The 22,327-nt window shown below is 40.7% G+C and overlaps 1 protein-coding gene across 4 annotated transcripts in view; it reads left to right on the top strand.

Moving 5' to 3' along the window:
- The window catches only part of slc26a4 (solute carrier family 26 member 4), a 55,238-nt gene that overhangs the window by 14,283 nt on the left and 18,628 nt on the right, over positions 1 to 22,327 (top strand). For all 4 annotated transcript variants that reach the window (XM_078419826.1, XM_078419825.1, XM_078419824.1 and 1 more), the window contains 7 exons: positions 8,035 to 8,219; positions 8,319 to 8,483; positions 10,081 to 10,233; positions 15,589 to 15,671; positions 15,814 to 15,961; positions 18,107 to 18,220; positions 19,788 to 19,865. In XM_078419826.1, coding sequence (XP_078275952.1) covers positions 8,035 to 8,219; positions 8,319 to 8,483; positions 10,081 to 10,233; positions 15,589 to 15,671; positions 15,814 to 15,961; positions 18,107 to 18,220; positions 19,788 to 19,865 — 926 coding nt within the window. The remainder of the gene's footprint in view (positions 1 to 8,034; positions 8,220 to 8,318; positions 8,484 to 10,080; positions 10,234 to 15,588; positions 15,672 to 15,813; positions 15,962 to 18,106; positions 18,221 to 19,787; positions 19,866 to 22,327) is intronic.

Here is a 22,327-nt window from a genome sequence, read left to right as displayed (position 1 = left end):
AGCCAGCTGTTCTGAAACTTTGTAAATTTAGAGTTAGGCAAAGAAACTCGAACAGGATGTGGTGAGACACATGATATAAATGGCTTGTAAACAATGTAAACCATGCAAGACTACAAGGTTACGTATGTGCTCTGCTGCAAAGAATGCATGTTGCCATTGCAGTGTAGTTACCGAGAAAGGAATATTGAAGGAATACGCAAAAAGGGATATTTTGAGAAGCCTGCCGAAAAGTTTGCATGCAACGAGTTCTGCGTACCCCTGAGCTTTGTACAGAAAGAAGGCAACAACTTCTAGTTTATAAATATTGGCCAGCCCTGCAAATCAAAAGGGGTTGTAGCATGCTATAGTGATCCATCATTCTGTCATACAACAGCATACTGGGCTTTCTAAGGTATTGCTATGGCTACAATGCCCATGTTGTCAGCTGTGAGCTTTCAACTCGACATGTTACAACTACTTGTAGACACAGTATAATATCGTAGGCACGTAGAAAATAGGCAGTTAGGAAGTATGTAAAGCTGATTAATTACTACTTGCATGAGGTACAGCATTTCATTCATAATTGCAGTTTAGTGATTTTATTATGCGGCATGCAGTACTCCATCCCAAATCTTGGCAGCAGGCATATGGGACAGCTAGGATGTCTTCTGCTTCTATATCTTCTTTGGCTGCTTTCCGCACCTGAAACATCTGGCGGTGAAGTGCTCCCCTTTCTACTTTCCGAGGGAAGTCACCTCCATCATCCTAACCGCGTTCTACATCCCACCCCAGGCAGACGTCTGTCTAGCATTGGAGGAGCTGCACGCCGTGGTCAACAAACACCCGACAGCGTACCCTGAGGCGTTTACCACCATGGCCAAAGCCAACCTGAAAAAAATCACTCCCAAACTACCACCAACATGTCGCCTGCAGCACCAGAGGATTAAACACCCTTGACCACTGCGATACGACCATCAAGGATGCCTATCGCTCTATCCCTCGCCCTCACTTCGGCTGCTTCTTCCTGCATACAGGCAGCAACTGAAGAGACCCCCCAGAGGTGAGGGCTGCACAGAGCTGGTCTGGGGAGGCAGAGGAACAACTACAGGAGTGCTTGGAGTCAGTAATGTTCAAGGACTCGGCAACGGATCTGAATGAATACGCCACAGTCATTACATACTTCAAAAGGAAATGTGTGGAGGACTGTGTTCCTACAAAAACCTTCTGAGTTTCCTAACCAGAAGCCTTGGATGAACCAGAAGATCCGCATTCTTCTGAAGGCCAGATCCCGGGCAATCGGGTCTGGTGAAGCAGAGGCCTATAAGAAGTCCAGATACGACCTTGACAAGGCCATCAAAAAGGCCAAAAGGGACTTCCGCTCAAAGTTGGAGGATGGGGTAGATGTTCGGCAACTGTGGCAGGGCTTGAATACCATCACCTCCTACAAAGCAAAACCAGGAGGCAGCTCAAGCGACAGCGAAGCATCACTCCCTGACGAGGTCAATGCGTTCTATGCACGCTTTGATAGGGAGAACACTGATGTGCCTTCCGGAGCCTCTACGGCCTGATGGTATTACAGTCACAGAGGCCGACGTCAGAAGTCATTCAATAGACAATAGGTGCAGGAGTAGGCCATTCAGCCCTTCGAGCCAGCACCGCCATTCAATGCGATCATGGCTGATCACTCTCAATCAGTACCCCGTTCCTGCCTTCTCCCCATACCCCCTCACTCCGCTATCCTTAAGAGCTCTATCCAGCTCTCTCTTGAAAGCATCCAACGAACTGGCCTCCATTGCCTTCTGAGGCAGAGAATTCCACACCTTCACCACTCTCTGACTGAAAAAGTTCTTCCTCATCTCCGTTCTAAATGGCCTACCCCTTATTCTTAAACTGTGGCCCCTTGTTCTGGACTCCCCCAACATTGGGAACATGTTTCCTGCCTCTAATGTGTCCAATCCCCTAATTATCTTATATGTTTCAATAAGATCCCCCCTCATCCTTCTAAATTCCAGTGTATACAAGCCCAATCGCTCCAGCCTTTCAACATACGACAGTCCCGCCATTCCGGGAATTAACCTAGTGAACCTACGCTGCACGCCCTCCATAGCAAGAATATCCTTCCTCAAATTTGGAGACCAAAACTGCACACAGTACTCCAGGTGCGGTCTCACCAGGGCCCGGTACAACTGTAGAAGGACCTCTTTGCTCCTATACTCAACTCCTCTTGTTATGAAGGCCAACATTCCATTGGCTTTCTTCACTGCCTGCTGTACCTGCATGCTTCCTTTCATTGACTGATGCACTAGGACTCCCAGATCTCGTTGAACTCCCCCTCCTCCTAACTTGACGCCATTCAGATAATAATCTGCCTTTCTATTCTTACTTCCAAAGTGAATAACCTCACACTTATTCAGGGGGGTGAACTCTCAGAAAGCGCCAGAACCTGATGGTATACCCGGTCGAGTTCTCAAAACCTGTGCAGACCAATTGGCTGGGGTTTATGCGGACATTTTCAACCTCTCACTACTGAGGTCTGAGGTTCCCATCTGCTTTAAGAGGGCATCAATAGTACCGGTGCCCAAGAAGAGTAAGGTGATGTGCCTCAGCGACTATCGACCGGTGGCACTAACATCTGTGGTGATGAAGTGCTTAGAGAGGTTGATTATGGCGGATATCAACTCCTACCTCAACAAGAATCTCAGCCGATTACGGTTTGCCTACCGCCACAACAGGTCAATAGAGGATGCAATCTCACTGGCTCTCCATTCTGCACTGGACCACTTGGACAATAAAACCACTTGCATCAGGCTGCTGTTTATAGACTATAGCTCAGGGTTTAATACCATCTTCCCTCCAAGCTGGTTACCAAGCTCATGGAACTGGGTCTCTGCACAACCCTCTGCAACTGGATCCTCGACTTCCTCATCCACCGACCACAGTCTGTTCGAATTGGCAGAAACATGTCTTCCACATTAACAATCAGTACAGGAGCACCTCAAGGCTGCGTGCTCAGCCCCCTGCTCTACTCACTCATGACTGCGCAGCTGGACACAGTGCGAACTCCATCTTCAAGTTCGCTGATGACACCACCGTTGTCGGACGAATTACAGATGACTCAGAGTATAGAAGTGAGATCGAGCGATTGACCAAATGGTGCCAGCACAACAACCTGGCTCTCAATATCATGAAAACCAATGAACTAATTGTGGACTTTAGAAGAGGAAGGATGAGGACCTACAATCCTGTTTATATCAACGGGATGATGGTGGAGAGAGTCAAAAACTTCAAATTCCTTGGCATGCATATTTCCGAAGATCTTTCCTGGACCCAGCATACTGATGCAATTATAAATAAAGCACATCAATGCCTCTACTTCCTGAAAAGATTAAGGAGATTCGGTATGTTAAAGAGGATTCTCTTGAACTTCTACAGGTGTACAGTAGAGAGCATATTGACTGGTTGCATCACGGCCTGGTTCGGCAACTTGAACATTCAGGAGCGGAAAAGACTGCAAAAAGTTGTGAACACTGCCCAGTCCGTCACCGGCTCTGACCTCCCCACCATCGAAGGGATTTATCGGAGTCGCTGCCTCAAAAAGGCAGCCAGCAACATCAGAGACCCAAACCATCCTGGCCACACACTCATTTCACCACAGCCATCGGGAAATAAGGTACAGGAGCCTGAAAACTGTAACTGTCCAGGTTCAGGAACAGCTTCTTCCCTACAGCCATCAGGCTATTAAACACCACAACCTCAAATAAGCTCTGAACTACAATAGACTATTATTATTATTATCATTATTTACAGTGTACTATGTTTACATATTCTGTTGTGCTGCAGCAAGTAAGAATTTAATTGTTCTATCTGGGACATATGACAATAAAACACTCTTGACTCTTGGTAATATCCTGCTTATGCAGATGCACTATCCTTCTCATCGTGTATACAATCTTATAAAAATACTATCTGACTAACATCACAATCTGCCTACTTTGTACAACAGATATTCCCTGCAAGTACGAACGTCTTGCTATATTAATTATTTTGTGATTTATCTCAAGAATGCAATTTGGGTGCTGCTGAGAAATCTCAGCTGCGGAAAATAACATTTGTGATAAAATTAATAGCTTCCCAACATTTACTGTTGCGTTGGCCAGTATAAACGAGGAATTAAGTGCTCCATTTAACAAAGATAATTCAGTAATCACAAGGATTTTTGATGTAGATTGAATAGACCAAGTTGGCAGTTATAATATTGAAGATTTCGCAGACTACCTTAAAAAGGGTTTTCTATATCAGAATGTTGAGAAATCAACATGGGAACAGACTGTACATCATGAAATTTTAGAATGTGAGACAAGGTTAATTAATAACCTTTTTATGAAGGAATCTGGAGAGGAATGATTATGTGATTAGAATTTTATGGTGGGTTTCAATAATTTAGTTGCATTCAAAGTTAGAATCTTAATTCTGAACAATCAGCTTTGTAAATATGAGGAGCAATAGACTAAGGTTGGCAAAAGATTAAAACATGCAGCCAGCTGAATAATAGCAAATATATAAAAGTAATTTTAAAATTAATGTACATTCCTTTTAAGGATCAAAGTTTATGGGAAAACTGATCCATCTGCAGCTAATGAGGAAATTTGAATGTTGTAGTAATTTGTGGATTTGTTGTCAGAAACAGGACCAAGTCTGAGGATGGGGAGAATTTTAGAATTCACTAAATGATCAACAACAAATTGGGTGGGGAGGGAAAATAAAGAAGGTAGAAGAGGGAGAAATTGAACATGAGCTGTAAAAGCATGCAAAAAGAAAAGGATTAATTAGAATAAGCAGTTCTTGTGCACATGTACAGGAGAAGTTAAACCTGAAAGTGGCAGAAAATGTACAAATGCTTTAAGTTAAGACTGAGAATGCAAATAATATTCCATAAATAGTGTAGAATTAAGGATCTATTGAGAATAAACAGTAAGAAAAAGGTGTATTAGCAAAGGAGCAGAACAGGAGAAATGAATGGAGTTAAAAGCTGGCAAATCCCATGGATCGTCCTACTCTGTTCTTCATGATTTTGAATGTTTGGCTACAGGGAAGGTAAATGGGGCTGCATTTGATTTCCCAGATATGGATGCCAAGGAAAGAAAGGTAGCAAATATAAGCCTGCTACTTAAGATGAGAGTAGGCAGAGAATAAGTAGTATGGTGAACTCGCAGCATTGTGACAGGTGTCTGAACCTTGAGTTTATGAGACCAACAGATTCGAAATGTGTAAATTCATTGGACACAGCCAACAACTTAAATAGGAAATGTAATTTTTTTTTTGGTAGAATAAACACTTAATCCAGTGAGTCCTAGGAACCCCTGATGTTCAGAGGCACTGGAATATCCTTGTTTATATTAGAAGCTCAGTGAACAAATACAAATCAAATTCTAGGAAAAATTGGAGAATGAGAACATTTGTCATTAACATTTTTGCATTGGCTTTAATGAATTTGTTTGTGGAGTGCTGTGAACTATTTTAGGTATAAAATTGCCTAAAGCATTAGAAGGAAGCCTTTTGAATTGGATATCAGTATACAGCAGAGTTCCCTCGGGCTTGACACTGGATTGTCAATAATAGTTCTACAATGCATAATTTCATAATTTGCTCCTGACACAATAGTTGGAGATGCAATGAGTTATGAGGAGAATATTAATTAACATCAAAGAGATTATAGCCAGGGCAGAAGGTTCCGACCCAACCTATCCATATTCTCCACAGATGCTGCCTGACCTGCTGAGTTACTTCAGCACTTTATTTCTTTTTTTGAGGTTCTGAAAGTTCCTCAAGTCTATACCCAGGGCCGATGGAATGAGCAGATAGATAACAGATGAAGTCACTGGCTTATAAATGTGAGCTGTTGCATTTCGTAGAAAGAAAGAGAAGAGGCAATAAGTAAGAGGAGACAGCTTAAAAAGAAGCAGGGAGAAATCTGGCAAATGTATGTGTATGTTTTGGTAAAATCAGTGAGCAGGTTGTGAACATGCTTAGGAAAGTTCAAGATAGCTTGGGCAGCTTACAACCCAGTGGTATGGATATTGACTTCTCTAACTTCAAGTAACCCTTGCTTTCGCTCTCTCCATCGCTCCCCCATCCTGGTTCTCCGACCAGTCTCACTGTCCTTCTGATTCAATTTTATCTTTGTATGCCTCGTTGCCACTTTCCTCCGAGCTAACAATGGCTTATTCTACCTTTGTTCTTCCTTGAGCTTCGTCCCCTTTATTCTCGTTTTCACACCTTACCCCTCCATATCTCTGTGTCTCCCTCTCCCTTTACTTTCAGTCTGAAGAAAGGTCTCAACCCGAAACATCACCCATTCCTTCTATCCAGAGATGCTGCCTGGCCAGCATTGTGTGTCTATCTTAAGAAAGTAAATGTGATCCTGGGTTTTGTGAATATAGGAGCGTTGTTCAAGGGCATGTAAGTCATGATAAACCCTTATGAACTTCAGTTTTGGCCAAAAGTGGAATATTGTGTGTAGTTCTGGGTACCACACATTAGAAACGGTATGAAAACTTTAGAGGGAGTACAGAAGAGATTTGCCAAATTGATTCCAAGAATGAGGGTCTTGTGTGGATGGGGTCATCATAGAGATGGGGCCTAAAAGAGATGTTTATTGTCATGAAAGGTTTGGAAAGTAAATAGAAATAAATGATTCTGATTGGCAAGATGGTCGCAAAATAGAGGATAAAGGATGAAATGAGATGGAGTAGCCAAAAATACCAAATATGACATGAAATAGTGTTCTTGTCACGGTAACTTGTTGGTCTGGAATGTATTATCAGTGTACTAGAGCAGGTAGAATCAATTATAGTATTCATAAGGGAGCTGGCAAAGTATCTTAAAGGAAATAACTGGCAGGGTTTTTTGAAGGAGGTCTAACTGGATTGCCTTTGCATTCTAGGTTGGTTTTGACTGGAGGTATATCCTCTGACCACACTAATTATACTGAGGGCTACGAATTTTACCCAGGAACATTATATTTCATTTGAGGAGACGGAACAAAATGACACCACATGCCATAAAATTCACAAAATAAGTAATCTTGATAAAGCATGTAGGATTGTGAAAGTTCTGTAAAGAGAAGATCCTGGAAGGATGTTTCTCCTGGTTGTAGACTGTAGAACTGGGAAAATCAGAATCCTCGAATGAGCAATCACTTTGGACAAGAAATCTTGTCAACTTGTGAATCTTTGGATTTTACTACAACAGAGAGTCGTGATGTTTAGGCATCTGTATATTAAAGGCAGATTATTAGGTCTTTGGATTCTTAGGATCATGGGAACTATGGGATGTCTGAACAAACTCAAAGGGTTGAATTACATTATCCTGTTTTTCAAACCAATGGATGCCAAATATATTTTCTCTATAGATAAACTCAAAAAGCTGGAGTAACTCAGCGGGACAGGCAGCATCTCTGGAGAGAATCGGGTCGAGACCCTTCTTCAAACTTGTAGTCTGAAGAAGGAGTCTCGACCCGAAACATTACCCATTCCTTCTCTCCAGAGATGATGCCTGTCCTGCTGAGTTACTCCAGCATTTTGTGTTTATCCTCGGTTTAAACCAGCATCTGCAGTTCCTTCCTGTACACTTAATATTTTCTCCTTTCCAGAGCTTTTGTAGGAAATACTACAACTACATTTATCGGAATAGAAGCATTTTATTTTAAATTTTCTGTGTTATATGGAATTCAGTCATGGAAATTGGTCAGTTTTAATACCTTCTCTGAGAGTTGCTTTAGCAAAGTCTATTTATTTTGAATTGTGCTAAAATCTATGTATATTGCCTGGAAATGGTGTAATATTGGAAACTGATGTGTTAGTATTTGTGTGGGTATTAAATAGTGAAGCCTCTTGTACCAGAGAGCACATGGAATATGTGATGCTTGAATGTGCATGACATCTTTGCTTCAAGGAGGAATGAGAAGGTTATAAAGATGAAAGGGAATGTTTCCTTATTGTGGGAGTATCCTGATTGAAAGCTTCTAATCTTGACACGTACATTTTCTTCGCATAGGTCCTTTTCCAATTACCAGCTTGATGATAGGGTCTTTGATTCTATCATTGGCACCAGATGAACAATTCCTGATTTCATGCAACATGACAGAATGCAGTAATGAAACAGTTGTGAATATTTCTGCCAGGGATGCCCAGAGAGTAGTCATTGCATCTACAGTCACAGTCCTTGCTGGCATTATACAGGTAGTACATTATTAATTGTTGATGAGACTAATCTTCAACAACTTCCACATGTTATTTAAATTACTCTTGGTGATAACAGTTGTTTTCTTCAAATTCTAGCTTGCACTTGGGGTTCTGCAAGTGGGGTTCATTGTTCGGTACCTCTCCGTTCCACTCGTGGGAGGATTTACAACAGCAGCGGCCTTTCATGTCTTTGTCTCCCAACTGAAAATAGCTTTAAGTGTGCCAACACAGAGTTACATAGGTATCCTTTCCGTCATATATGTGAGTATTTTTTTTATACTCTTCTGAACAGTATATTTTATGTAACATAGTTTATATATATCAAGACACGTTATCTGGATAACTTGTGACATTGTTAGACAATAGACAATAGGTGCAGGAGTAGGGCATTTGGCCCTTCGAGCCAGCACCGTCATTCAATGTGATCACAGCTGATCATCCACAATCAGTACCCTGTTCCAGCCTTCTCCCCATACCCCCTGACTCTGCTATAATTAAGAGCTCTATCTAACTCTCGCTTGAAAGCATCCAGAGAATTGGCCTCCACTGCCTTCTGAGGCAGAGAATTCCACAGATTTATAACTCTCTGAGTGAAAAAGTTTTTCCTCATGTCCGTTCTAAATGGCCTACCCCTTATTCTTAAACTGTGGCCCCTGGTTCTGGACTCCCCCAACATTGGGAACATGTTTCCTGCCTCCAGCGTGTCCAATCCCTTAATAATTTTATTTGTTTCAATAAGATCTCCTCTCATCCTTCTAAATTCCAGTGTATACAAGCCCAGTCGCTCCAGTCTTTCAACGTACGACAGCCCCGCCATTCCGGGAATTAACCTAGTGAACCTACGCTGCACTCCCTCAATAGCAAGAATGTCCTTCCTCAAATTTGGAGATCAAAACTGCACACAATATTCCGGGTATGGTCTCACTAGGGCCCTGTACAACTACAGAAGTTGCTACAATCACCTACTGCCTCCTATTGCAAACCAATTTTGGGCCGTATTTACCAATTTGCCCTGGCTCCCATAGGCCCTAATCTTTTGAACCTGTCCTATATGGGTTTCTGTCAATGTATATACCATCTACTGCACTGCCCTTGTTGATGCACTTGGTTACCTCTTCAAAGAATTCCATTAAATTGGTCAGACATGGTCTGCCCTTGACAAAGTCAAGTTCGCTGCTTCTATATGGTCCCTATCATTCTAAGTGAATATTTTCGTCTTCCTCAGAATCTTTCCTAAATCTTCTCTACCACTAATGTTAGGCTTTACTAGCTTTCTCCACTGCCTGTCCTGTTTGTTCAGTGGCGAGCAGTTTCTGCTGACCACTATCATTTATGAATTTTGCATTGGCAATAACAGTTGGCACGCCATCAGCCATGATAACCAACATCAGCCCTGGATATACCAGGTGGGTTGTATTGAAAAAAAATCATGTCTTTTCCACATTACAACAAATTGCTTTGGATGCACGTGACAAGACTTCTTGGACAGAAAATGAGATGAACTGTTAGCTCATTATTCAAGAAGGTTAAATTAGAATTTTTGTTGTTGTTGATTGGCCTAAATATTTGTTTTCATCCCTTGCCATGAGCTTTACATGAGAGTGATGGACATATTGTTCAGCCGTGGTGTTGAAGGTAGGCTTGATAAATATCTGGTCTCTACCTCCCTGTCATATTTGCATCTTTGTTTTGATGATCTGGGAGAAAATGTTTGGCCAAAACTTTAGTAGTACACATTTCTGCCCTTCAAACATTGCTTGGAATCCCCTATGGAAACCCAGTAACCAACTGGAGTCTAGACTGCTATTCTTGTTGAGATGTAGCATTTGCTCTAGCTTTTATTCATTTTATTTTTCAGACTCTTATTGACATATTTCGTAACATTCGGCAAACCAATATTGCAGACTTCGTTGCTGGTTTGATCACCTTTGTTGTTTGTGTCGCTGTGAAGGAAATTAACGTTCGTTTCAAAGATAAAATTAAAGTCCCTATTCCGATTGAAGTCATTGTGGTAAGTAAGTGATGGAGCATTCATCCTCCATCCTCTCCTTCCCTTGGTTTTCATCTCCCTTCCCTGTCTCCTTGTTTATACCCTTCCCTCCAGCATTTACTGGCACCATGCACAGTGCCTGGGGACTCTTCAACTTTAGTGTTTATTTAGGTAATCCAGTGATCAGATGTTTACCTTTTGGCCCTTGGATCAGGGTCAAGAACAGGAATTGTACCTGACTTTCACTTTCCTTCATCCAGATAACACTAGCATCAATTATTTATTATCAACTCGTGCTATTTTCCAAATCAATCCAGGTTTTTGCCCACAATTCCAGTATCTGCAGTCTCCTATGTCTTGGTCAAGACATAACCATTGAATCTGGTTTAGAATGACTCTGGTTCAATTTACTATATTATTATTATTAAAATTTTATTAAGCAGACTCATGGTCCATTAGAATACACATACAGTACACAGTATATACATATAAAATTAAATTAAATTAGAAAAGGCAACAATACCAATGTTTCCACATAGGTGACAGGTATCTCACGGCACTGAAACCAGGATTTACCAGCAGCACAATGATGGAATTCTGAGAACCATTCAATCGGCATATAAATTTAAACATGAGATTCCTCAACAGGGCATGAAACGTATTGACTCCTGCACTACAAAACAGTTCACTTGCACTGCACCACCTTGGCTTTCTAAGCAATATGCGCATGCAGTCATTATAGGCAACCTTAAGTTTATGGATGCTTAACTTATTAAACTTTATCCACAAAGGAGCAGTGTAAAGAGGAGTACATACAGTACGCTCTAAACAGGTTTATCTTGACATTTCCTGAGCACCAGTGGAATTTCCTAACCAACATGTTAGCTTGTGCATACAACATGCGGCGCTGTCTATACATGTCCTCATCATCAGACATTTGATCTGTGATGACATGTCCCAGATACTTAGCTTTACAGCAGACAGATAGAACCTGCCCAGACAGGTAAAATGATGGGAAGACTAGATCTTTGTCCCCTTTTACTTTACAAATCATGACAACGCTCTTTTTAGCATTGTATTTCACGTCAAATTGGACACCATACTCAGAGCATATATTCAACATCTGCTGAAACCCAGCACTGCTAGGAGAAAAAACCGCCAGATCATCAGCATACATAAGATGGTTTACCAGGGTGTTACCAATCATACATCCTGTTTTACAGCCTCTAAGCTGTTCAGATAAATCATTCATGTACATATTAAAGAGGGCTGGTGAGAGTAGCCCCCCCTGGCGAACCCCATTACCAACACCAAATGTTACAGAGACTGCATTACCCCATTTGACCTGCATGCTCTGGTTGGCGTACCAATATGCCAGGACCCTAATTATACTGTTAGGCACTCCTCTTTGACTCAGTTTTTGGAACAGCTTATGATGGTTGACTCGATCAAAAGCTTTAGAGGCATCAATAAAACCAATTAACACAGAGGAATTCTGCCTTCTATACATTTCAACCATTTCCTTCAGGGCATAGATACATAAATCAGTACCATGCTTAGCCTTGAAGCCAAACTGGTTGTCTGTAGTACCCAAATAAAAACATAATCTATCTAATAAAATTCTTTCCAGGACTTTGGATAACACACTGGCTAGAGCAATCGGTCTGTAATTATCCAAGCTCCCCACCTTGCCCGCTTTGTCCTTGATGACAGGCACCAGAGTAACGGACAACATGGAGTCTGGTAACAGACCATGATTCATAAGGCCAGTAAAACAGATTGCAAGAAGGACAGCAACCCTCGAGCTTGCAAGTTTGAGGTGCTCTGCAGTGATCTGATCTAAGCCGCTAGCTTTGTTATCAGCTAGCTGTGTGATTGCTTGATAGACCTTATTGGCTGTGATTCCCACTTTGTCACTGTTGGCAATGTTGCCCACTTTGTAGGGATCACTTTTAATACAATTGAATAGCTCAGAGTAATGTTGCCTCCACAAATCAGCTATGTTGTCGGCTCCTGAGACTCCTTCTATGGTACATGGCAACGATGTACTGCCTCTGTTCAGAGCTCTCACCTCCTTCCAGAAGCCAGTAACATCGTTACCAAGGAGCTTATCAGCCATAGAGTCTGCTCTCATTAATTGTTCGTGTTTGCTGATATAACGAACTGCATATTTATACCGAGCATTACTAAGCTTTTTGTGATCCAGGACAGGCCCCTCTCTGGGCCTACCTGCCAGGACCCAAGCCTTAAAGGCATCCTTAGCTTCAGCATGATGAGCAGCCACATGTTTATTCCACCCTGGCTTAATGCTGTGTCTTTTATCAGAGTGAGTAAAGCATGGCCTACTAGCTTCATACACAGCACCCACAATACAATTATACATAGCACAGAGGTCCTTACAGTGAGCGCTGTTATTACAATTCACATCAGTACACATAATCGCATCTCTGGGTAGATATACATTACTTAGAAGAACATCAGTTCTCCCATAGTATAACATCACATCCTCATCTGAGAGCTTAGACCAATCCAGTTTAGCCTTACAGGCACCATTAACCTATATTAAGGGTAGAAATATCTGTTTTATTAACAGATTATCTCAATGTTCTTCAGGCACCAATTTGCACTCCCTGAGATTATGCCAATCCTTTCCATTTATCCTTTGCATGATGGATTCTACCACAAGGACACCTGCTCATTCAATGATTTGTTGTTTAAAAGTTGCTGTTCACACTTTTTCTTTTCTGGCTGAAAGATTTTCCCAATTGGTTCTGCAAGGGGGATTTATTTTTCCTTACTTGATAACCCCAATGATATACTTGCATCTACTGGATTAGTTTTTTTAAAGAGCTAGTTAATATGTTTTTGGCACACAGTTATTTATTGTAAGTTGGTATATTTAGTTAGATAGTTAGATAATACTTTGAGCTTGGTTTCCTTAGTTGAGAGCCTATCCTGGAATTATAGCACAAGTACTTTGTGTTTTAATTGTAATTCCTTGGATTAGATAAATAGAGGGTTTAACTGTTACACGGGCAGACATTATTTGCCTGTAACCATCAATTCAAACCCTTTATCTAAATCAAGGAAAGGTAAGTGAGAATTTATATACGATCCTTCACAATCACAGGATATCCAACTCTTGGACAATGAAATAATTTGAATTGCAAGCACCCATACAGGGAATCCAGCATCTCATTCATGAGCAGCAATGTTCCTCAAATGTAATGACAATCTCCTTAAATTATGTTCATTTTCAGAATGTTAGGAAGAAATTCCTAGCTCTCCAAATGGTATTTGAGGCCCTATGGAATACTCCTGTAAGGAGATCAATAAGAAAATAACTGCAGATGCTGGTACAAATCGATTTATTCACAAAATGCTGGAGTAACTCAGCAGGTCAGGCAGCATCTCGGGAGAGAAGGAATGGGTCACAAAATGATGGAGTAACTCAGCAGGTCAGGCAGCATCTCGGGAGAGAAGGAATGGGTCACAAAATGCTGGAGTAACTCAGCAGGTCAGGCAGCATCTCGGGAGAGAAGGATTGGGTCACAATTCTTCTCTCCCGAGATGCTGCCTGACCTGCTGAGTTACTCCAGCATTTTGTGGATAGATCTTTGTATCCTCTCTGACCATTGGTGAGGCCCAAGAGGACTGGAGAGTAACTATTAATCCTTTGTTTAAAGATGGCAATAGGGATAATCCAGGACATAATAAATCATTAGCAATGCCTTACATCATTGGTAGGAAAGCTATTGCAGAGGAATTTTAGGGATATTAGGGGGATGGTTTTAGTTTTAGTTTAGAGATGCAGCATCTTCAGCCCACTGAGTCCGCACCGACCAGCGATCCCCGCACATTAACACTACCCTACACACACTAGGGACAATTTACATTTATATCAAGCCAATTAACCTACAAACCTGTACGCCTTTGGAGTGTGGGAGGAAACTGAAGATCTTGGAGAAAACCCATGCGGTTACAGGGAGAACGTCCAAACTCCGTACAGGCAGCACCCATAATCGGGATCGAACCTGGGTCGACGGTACTGCAAGTGCTGTACGGCAGCAACTCTACTGCTGCGCCACCGTGCTCGCCCCTAAATGGGTCATGTCTTAATAACCTGATTGAGTTTTCAGAGGAGGTGCTGCAAATGATTGAGGGTGGGGCAGTGCATTTTGTCAATTGTCTAACTAAAGTCCATTTGGGCAAGATCCCTCTTGGTAGGCTGATCCAGAAGATTAAGAGGCATGGGTCCACAATGACTTGCTAGATTGGATTCAAGCATGGCTTGGCCAAGATCACGGGGGAACGTACAAACTCCACACAGACAGCATCCATAGTCAGGATCGAACCTGGGTCTCTGGCACTCTAAGGCAGCAACTCTACCACTGCACCATTGTGCTGCCCTCTGAGAGTGCATGCTTTGCAACACTTGTAATCTGCCTTTATGCCCCATTAGGAATCTGACGTAAAAGGCTTATGTGTGGTTATATGCAATGTGAAAAATGAAAGGGAGTCCATTTTCGGAGGAAAGAAAATGGGTTAACCCCTCAAGATGAGGGAACCTTTTAAACTTAATTATTGAGAATTTATGAGGGAATGAGCTAGTGTTCTTCACTGTGTCTGGGCGGCAAGTACGTGGATTCTAATTAGAAATGAAAGTGAGATGTATTTATGTTTGTACTTGAGATGTTGGATAACTGGAAGCACTGTATCCGATGATGTTAAGCCATCATTATTAAGTCTTAAATGCACCAGGCAGTTGTGCACAACAAGCTTTCAAAAACAACAGTGTGTAAATATTTGTAATGTTGATTGAGGAGCAAGTATTGGCCAGGGAACCACAAGTGATTTGCTCTGCTTCGCATAGTCTCGTTGGATCTTTCACTTTCATCTGAGAGGCCACATGGGCATTCACTGTACCTCTGCACACAAAGAATACCCAGTGTTACAATCACTCAATATTGCACTGAAATGTCAGTTTAGGTTTTGATTGCTAGATACTGGGTTTAAACCATTACACTCTGACATGGGAGCAACTTTGCATTTTCTCATTGGGATCAGACCTGGTTTATATAATCTTAGCATGAGAGCTGGCTCAGACTTTCCAGCTCTGGGCAACTGTGAAATAACTTGCAAGTAGGAGCATAGCAAACAAGTATTTTAGAAATAAATGACTGTAATCAAGTGGCTGGAAAATGATACTGGACATGGTTTTAATTCTGAAAATGTTCGAGGAAAAAGGATGGAGAGTGTGGTAATACCACAATTTTGAGTTATTGACATTCATTGGACTTATTGGTGAATATGCAGGGAAGAATAATGATATATAAATCGTGGTTAATGTTCAAATATATATGTTTCTTATTTCAGACTATTGTAGCTACAGGAATCTCATATGGTGCTAATTTGGAACAAAAATATAATGCGGGTATTATCAAAAGCATTCCAACAGGGTAAGACATATTAAGATTTCTGCTTCCTCTTTAAATTTCCTGACTGTCTTAAATTCTAAAGATTCTGGTGGGATCCTCTATTATAGAGAATTTAATTTTTGTCTGAATAATTTCAGAAATATTTATTTCCACCCATATACAGATTTTTGCCACCAAAGCCTCCAGATGTGAGCTTGTTTAGTCAAATGGGAACATCAGCATTTTCTATTGCTATAGTGGGATATGCTGTGGCTGTTTCTGTAGCTAAAGTGTTCGGCACCAAGCACGACTATCCAATTGATGGAAACCAGGTGAGAAAAGGTTTGAACATAGCGTCGAACCTCTGAAAGCGGAATTGCATGTCGAGTGAAAATGGTTGAGTTTGCATATTTATCACAGACTAGACCAAGTGGACCCTTTGGGCCCATCCCTCTCCTGCATCAGTGTAGCACCCTCTCCTCCTCCCCTCCCCTTCCCCTTTCCACCCCTCTCCCCCATCCATCCCCCTCAACCCCCCTTATCCTCCCTCCTCCCCCCTCCCTCCCTCCCTCCCTCCCTCCCTAGGAGATAGATTTAAACTTAAAAATGTGAATAACTTAAAAAATATAACACCGATTTCAATGAAACTTCTTTCATTAGCACCAAAGGGACGACGAGTAAGGTGGGCCTAAAATTGTCGCGCTATCGTGTATCGCTTTGGCTGTAGTTCAGGAACAAACAAACAAGACTTTTAGTATATAGATGTATGTGGTTGTATTGCATTGATAAATCAATGCAAAATTAGTCACCAGGGTCCGACTGTTATTGAAAGTTCTTGCATTTGAAACTTGTATATGTGTCTGATGCAAGATACCAGTTTGATTTTCATAATATTACTTGCGCACCTACAGATTTAGAGTGACATTATTTTGCACATTGTGCACAATCCAATGATGACCTGATATTAAAATTCAGATGTATGACCTGATATTAAAAGTTTGAAGGTTTCTTGATTGAAGATTAATATCAACAGGCTTGTGAAATGGGTGACAAGCATACCTGTTTGTTAGCACTTTTCAATTTTCTGCTTATGGGCAGGAGGCTGACCAGGCAGGAATTCCACTGCAGCCTGTTTTACATCCCCATGTTTGCTATTCAGTTTCATTTCTGGTATCTTTTAAACTTGAAAAATAAGTATAGGAGTTTCGGTGGCATGTATTATTTGGGGGAAAAAACATCTGTTAATGGCTGAAACTACAGTTTTCTTAATTTTCAAATGCTATAAAACATGAATCTATTAACTCAATGGTACTTTAAAAAGTGGTGTTTATTATCATTTTGTTCAAATTAAACAGAAAATCGTGATCCAATTTTGTTTTGTGGTGGTGCAAGTGTATATGGACTCCTCAGACATTGCTGTGCCTGGTACTCCATTATAGCATTCAGACTTGAATCAATTGTATGCCAGGATCATCGCGAGGAAACAGGATTTTTAGAAACAGGAGTCCAGTCCTTGATTCAATGTTGCACTGCAAAGATCCAAGCTGTGAAATGATTGTGGCAGAACAGTTATCACAAGCCCTGACATTCTACCAAAGTGGGAACTAAGGCAATCTTAATACCATTCATCTTTGGGCTGTAAATGGACAAAAGGCTGTGAAATTCTCCTTCAAACAGCTACTTTTTTGCGTGGTGTGGGTATGGATTTACATCATATCTACTATATAGCCACTGCATACATATTTAAACAGCAATGTGCATTGTCACATTAATAAGATTGTTAACATTAGAACCATGCATAAATTATACTGCTTATACCTGAAATATTATCTTAAGTAAACTTGTGAAATATGGTCTACATGGCATAAAGGTAGCTTCCTTTTGCATGGAGAGCCCAATTGAGAAGCAGGAAGAACATGTGCGACATAAAAGCTTCACCTGGTTGCAATTTGACTGGTGTAGGAATGTTGGTTGTCAAGAAGTACAGGTTTGTGTTTACAGTCCTTGTCTCAGTTTGTGAAGCCTATTGGGTGGGGGGGATGCAGCCAAAAAATTGTCCTGACTTCTAAACCACATCCAAATTTTGTTAATCTCAGATATGGAACCTATGACTATGCATTCCAGGAAGCAGCATGAAATAATGTTATCGAACTTGCAGGTCAAAATGGATTAGATTTATTGTGCATTGTGATTTCACTGAAAATTTTTCAAAACTATCCAATATGGTTTTCTTCATTCCTGAGGTAAAAAGGAACCAAGAACCTATCTGCCCATCTCCACTGCTGGAATAATGCCACAGGTGGTTTACAAACATAAGCGCAACCAAGCAATGTGTAAAGTCATTTACTTTATGTATGCATAATGTTGTCTATGTCGGGACATATTCTGCACCATTCAAAATAGGACAGCAAAGGGAAATGCTGTGCGCTTACTGTTTTTTTTAATGTTATCATTTGTATTTTTCTTCCATTTTACAGGAATTTATAGCTCTGGGAATTTCCAACATTTTTGCCGGCTGCTTCTCAAGCTTTTTGGCGGGTACCGCTCTGTCACGCACAGCTGTACAGGAAAGTACAGGTGGAAAAACTCAGGTAATAAACCATACTGGATATATTCATTTATATCTTATTAAATCACAATTACATTATTTATTGGGCTGATACATTGACTGTTGACTTGCCATGGAATGGAGTGAATGAAGAATTAATGGTGTAGTTGATGGCTGAGTGAATCTTCCTTAAATCTGTTGGATAAAGTACTAAACAATAAACTTGACACAATTGGGGTATGGGGGTATGTAGTATTGAATGAAAGGGAAAATGTATCATTGGCACAAAATTAGTCGAGAAAGAATTCAGATGTAATTGTCAAGGTATGTTAATTCTTCATTCACTTCTTTATTTCTCTGGGTTAGGGCCATTCGTCTTAAAAGTATTTTAATGATCTTGACATTGGGGCTTGTGACTTCAACACTTTCAAATTAAAGAAATGTAGCAAACAGGGTGGCGAACATGCAGAGAAATGTGAACTGATACATTTTGGCAGAAAGAACAAGGCGAGGCAAGATAGACTTAATGATACAATTTTAAAGGAGAGCCTGAACTGAGACCTGGAATGTGTGGATACAAATCCTTAGTCAGGACAAATTGAAATGGCTGTTCAAGAATTTGCGGCTTTATTAAAGTTTAGCAGGGGTCTCTATTAATAAATGATTGGACTTCCATTATTGAGAAACATTTGGAGAGATATGATGGATAGTAAAGGTTTAGAAGGATCTTGGCCAAACATGGTCAAATGATACCAGCTTAGATGGGGCATTTTGGTCGGCATGGACAAGTTGGGCTGAAGGACCCGTTTCCAAGCTGCATACTCTGTGGCGTGTAAATAGAAAATCTAGATTTTGGATAGTTAGGAAAAGAGCATGGGGTTAAATGAAGCGAGCTAACTTTCGGCAATGGGATACTAGGTTCTGGAATGCTCTGACAAAAAGGATGGTGAAAGCAAAATGTACATTAATTCTCAAAAGGGACAGAATTGGAATTGAAAAAAATCCAAGATCATGGACTAGGGCAGGAATTGGGATTAATTTGAGATATTTTGATGACCCAGTCAGGATAGATACCGTTCTGATTGAATTCTACTTATGGGAGCAGTCGCAAAAAATGTTTTTCTCTTGGCTGAGTATCTAGAATTAGCAGTCACAGCTTCAAAATAAGGGATCAGCAATTCATGACAGATGAGAGGTTTCTTCACCCAGAGAATAGAGAAATCTTTGGAATTTTCTACACCAGATGGCCGAGGAGGCTTGGTCATGTCTTCTCAACACGGGGATTGATATGTTGGATAGCCATGTAATCAAGAGACGTGAGGTTGGAGATTGTTTCCTGCACAGAGGTCGGAAGTCAGCGGTAATGTTATTGAAGCAGTGGAGGCATGATGGGCCTACTATTTCTTCTGACCTTTTGTGCTATATTATTCAATGACTTAATTTGGTACAAGTGTTTGTCAGTGGCACGATGTTTTCGATTGTGTTTTATGAATAAACAAAATGGGGGGGATCTTGCATCACATGTATTTTTTTAAATCCTGTACTGCAATAGAAATGTTACTTGTTAACATAAATGACTTTGTAAATATTTTCGCATGTGTTTATTGCAGATTGCTGGGCTTTTAACTGCAGTAATTGTAATGATTGCCATCCTGGTAGTTGGAAAGCTACTTGAACCGCTGCAGAAGGTAACATTATATTCTCATGGCATGTTATCTCCAGAAATTATGGGAGTGATTCAGTAATGGTTTCCAAGAAAAGAAATGATCTTGTTAACTCTGACTTGGAGTGCAGCCTATCATTCTTGAGGAGTTCTTTCTTGATATGACTTTGCAAATTTTAAAGTTGCCTGTGCTTTTTGAAGCCCTGTTGACATTGTTCAGAGTTGTTATTTCTGCTCCGCAGTGACTCGTCCCCACCCAGCCGTCATAACTAAAGATGATGGTATCTCATCCAAGTTGGTGCCAGGGTGCAAGCTCATTGTGTGTTCTTCTGGTTCACTCAATAGTTTTGCACAAGCTCTACACCACAGAAATGCATATCATTTGGCATCTAATTTACTCAAGATTTATTGCCTGAGCAGGAGACAATATTCGTCATCATTTAGTTCTGAATGGTGATAATAACCATGCCATTAAATTACTATTCCCGCACCCTTCTGTATGTTTGCCAAAGCATACTGCTGCAAAAAGCAAATGGAATGATCTTTGATTATTTGTAAAATAACTTTTTTTGTTCCTTGAATCAAATAGAGAAAGCAACATGAAGTCTCAACATTTAATGATCAGGGTGTTTCCTGCACTAATTCACAAGTGTTTTTTTGGCAGGCAGGGCAGATTTGCCATCAATTTACTTTTGGGGGCCATGTGAAACATGTTTTGTTTTAACCACATTTAGTCACTGCAGCCATCTCACCACTTTTTTCACAGAGGCAGGCGTTGATCAAACAGATTTCACGTTTGCAGAGGGTTGTGACTGCCCACACCGACCAACAAGATTTTTTGGGATGTTCCAATCTAAATATAATAAAAATAAATAAAAATCTTAGTTGAGATATCAACACTGAAAAATTGGACAACGGAAGGATGTTGCAGAGATTTTGATTTACCATCTCGGGCAGTACGGCAGAGCATTAAATTGGCCGTTCATTCAAATTCCAATTCATCTTTTGCATTATCAGAAATGACATGTTAAACAGATGGGCCTCAGCAATATTCTTTCAAATAATCAACCCTACATCAATTATGCAGGCCGACAAACCTAATATTCCTTCCCTAAGAACTCTTGGGGATTTTACGGAAACACTTTGCAAACAGATTATTTCCCTATTTGTATTCTGTGTGTTTCCTCAGTGGTCATGTCAGTGAATGTTCTCCCATGTACCTCTTGTCACATAATTTCCTGCTTTTCCTAACTACTGTTTTACCCGGAGGGACAAATGTGATGTCAATATGGTCCCCTTCACTGGGCAGGTTGTGTAATGCCCATAGCCTTGTGCTTCCCATTTGTTAGCTGCTACAGTCCACTATCTTGCACCTTTTTTTAATAGGGTTAGCTGCATGTGAACGTGTTAGCTACATATTTCCTACCTTTGACATATTCTGTCTAACAGGCAATTCCTTTGGGATTAGCAGGGAGCTTCATGGAGAAATAATGATAGTTATACTGAAGAGCATGTAGCCCTTTGTTTTTTTTCTTTGCTTCTTTCGAACCTGCTTAATACTGAGCAGAAAACATTGTAAAGAGATCTTTGTCACTGCAGTCATGACTCTCTTCCCTGAGGCACGTCTGGGAGGCCTGTAAAATCGCCATGCTGCACTGCAGTACCCTGATTTGGCTAAACATTTATACATGCACTTGTTTTGGATTTTCAAACATTCCCAAAACTGCACACAATGCTTCTAACCCTTCAAGAGCACTGTTCCCTCACCAATCCACATCAGCTATAAAGTCCTGGCTCCTGCTGCCATTCACTGATATTGAATGGGGAAAAGGTTTGGTATATTGAATATGGCGCATTTGTTATGATACTAAACATGTAATTCAAAGGACTGGGCTCATAAACTAGACCTAAGGTCAAATTCCATCTTGGCAACTGTGAATTTCAATTTGATTAATAACCTGCAATTTATAATTAAACAGCTAAAGGTGACCACAAATTGCTGGATCGTTGTAAACTTCCATCTAGATTATTAATGTCCATCAGCGTACAAGAAATCTCCATCTTTGCTCAATCTGGCATATGTTGAACTCCAATGTAGTTGATTGTTTGCTGGTTCTCAGTTAAAGCCAAATCCAGAATAAATGTTAGCCGTGAAACTAACGTCCAGATCCTGAAAAATGAATATTTAAAAAAAAAAAAAAAAGGACAATTTTTCCTTCTCCGCTTCCACTTGCAATTTTTTGTGCTTCAGCTGATTCTCCCAATGTCCTGCATTCCCCAGAATGAACTGGTAGACACATCATCAGTAGGTCTTGATAAGATTGTGGGACATCAAGATTATTTTCTGATTTTTAGCCCTGATGATAAAGAGCTGCTTTAAGAAAAGTTGATTTTAGAATACCCTGCCATCTCCTTTGAGGCGATGTGCCAGAGACTTGTATTATCTTGCAGTTTTCAGAGGAATCAACTGGCCACTTGTGTCACATG

Source organism: Rhinoraja longicauda, chromosome 23, assembly GCF_053455715.1.
Source record: "Rhinoraja longicauda isolate Sanriku21f chromosome 23, sRhiLon1.1, whole genome shotgun sequence".
Lineage (NCBI taxonomy): Eukaryota > Metazoa > Chordata > Chondrichthyes > Rajiformes > Arhynchobatidae > Rhinoraja > Rhinoraja longicauda.
Note: the sequence above shows the minus strand (reverse complement) of the source record. Positions and strands in the feature narration are given on the sequence as shown.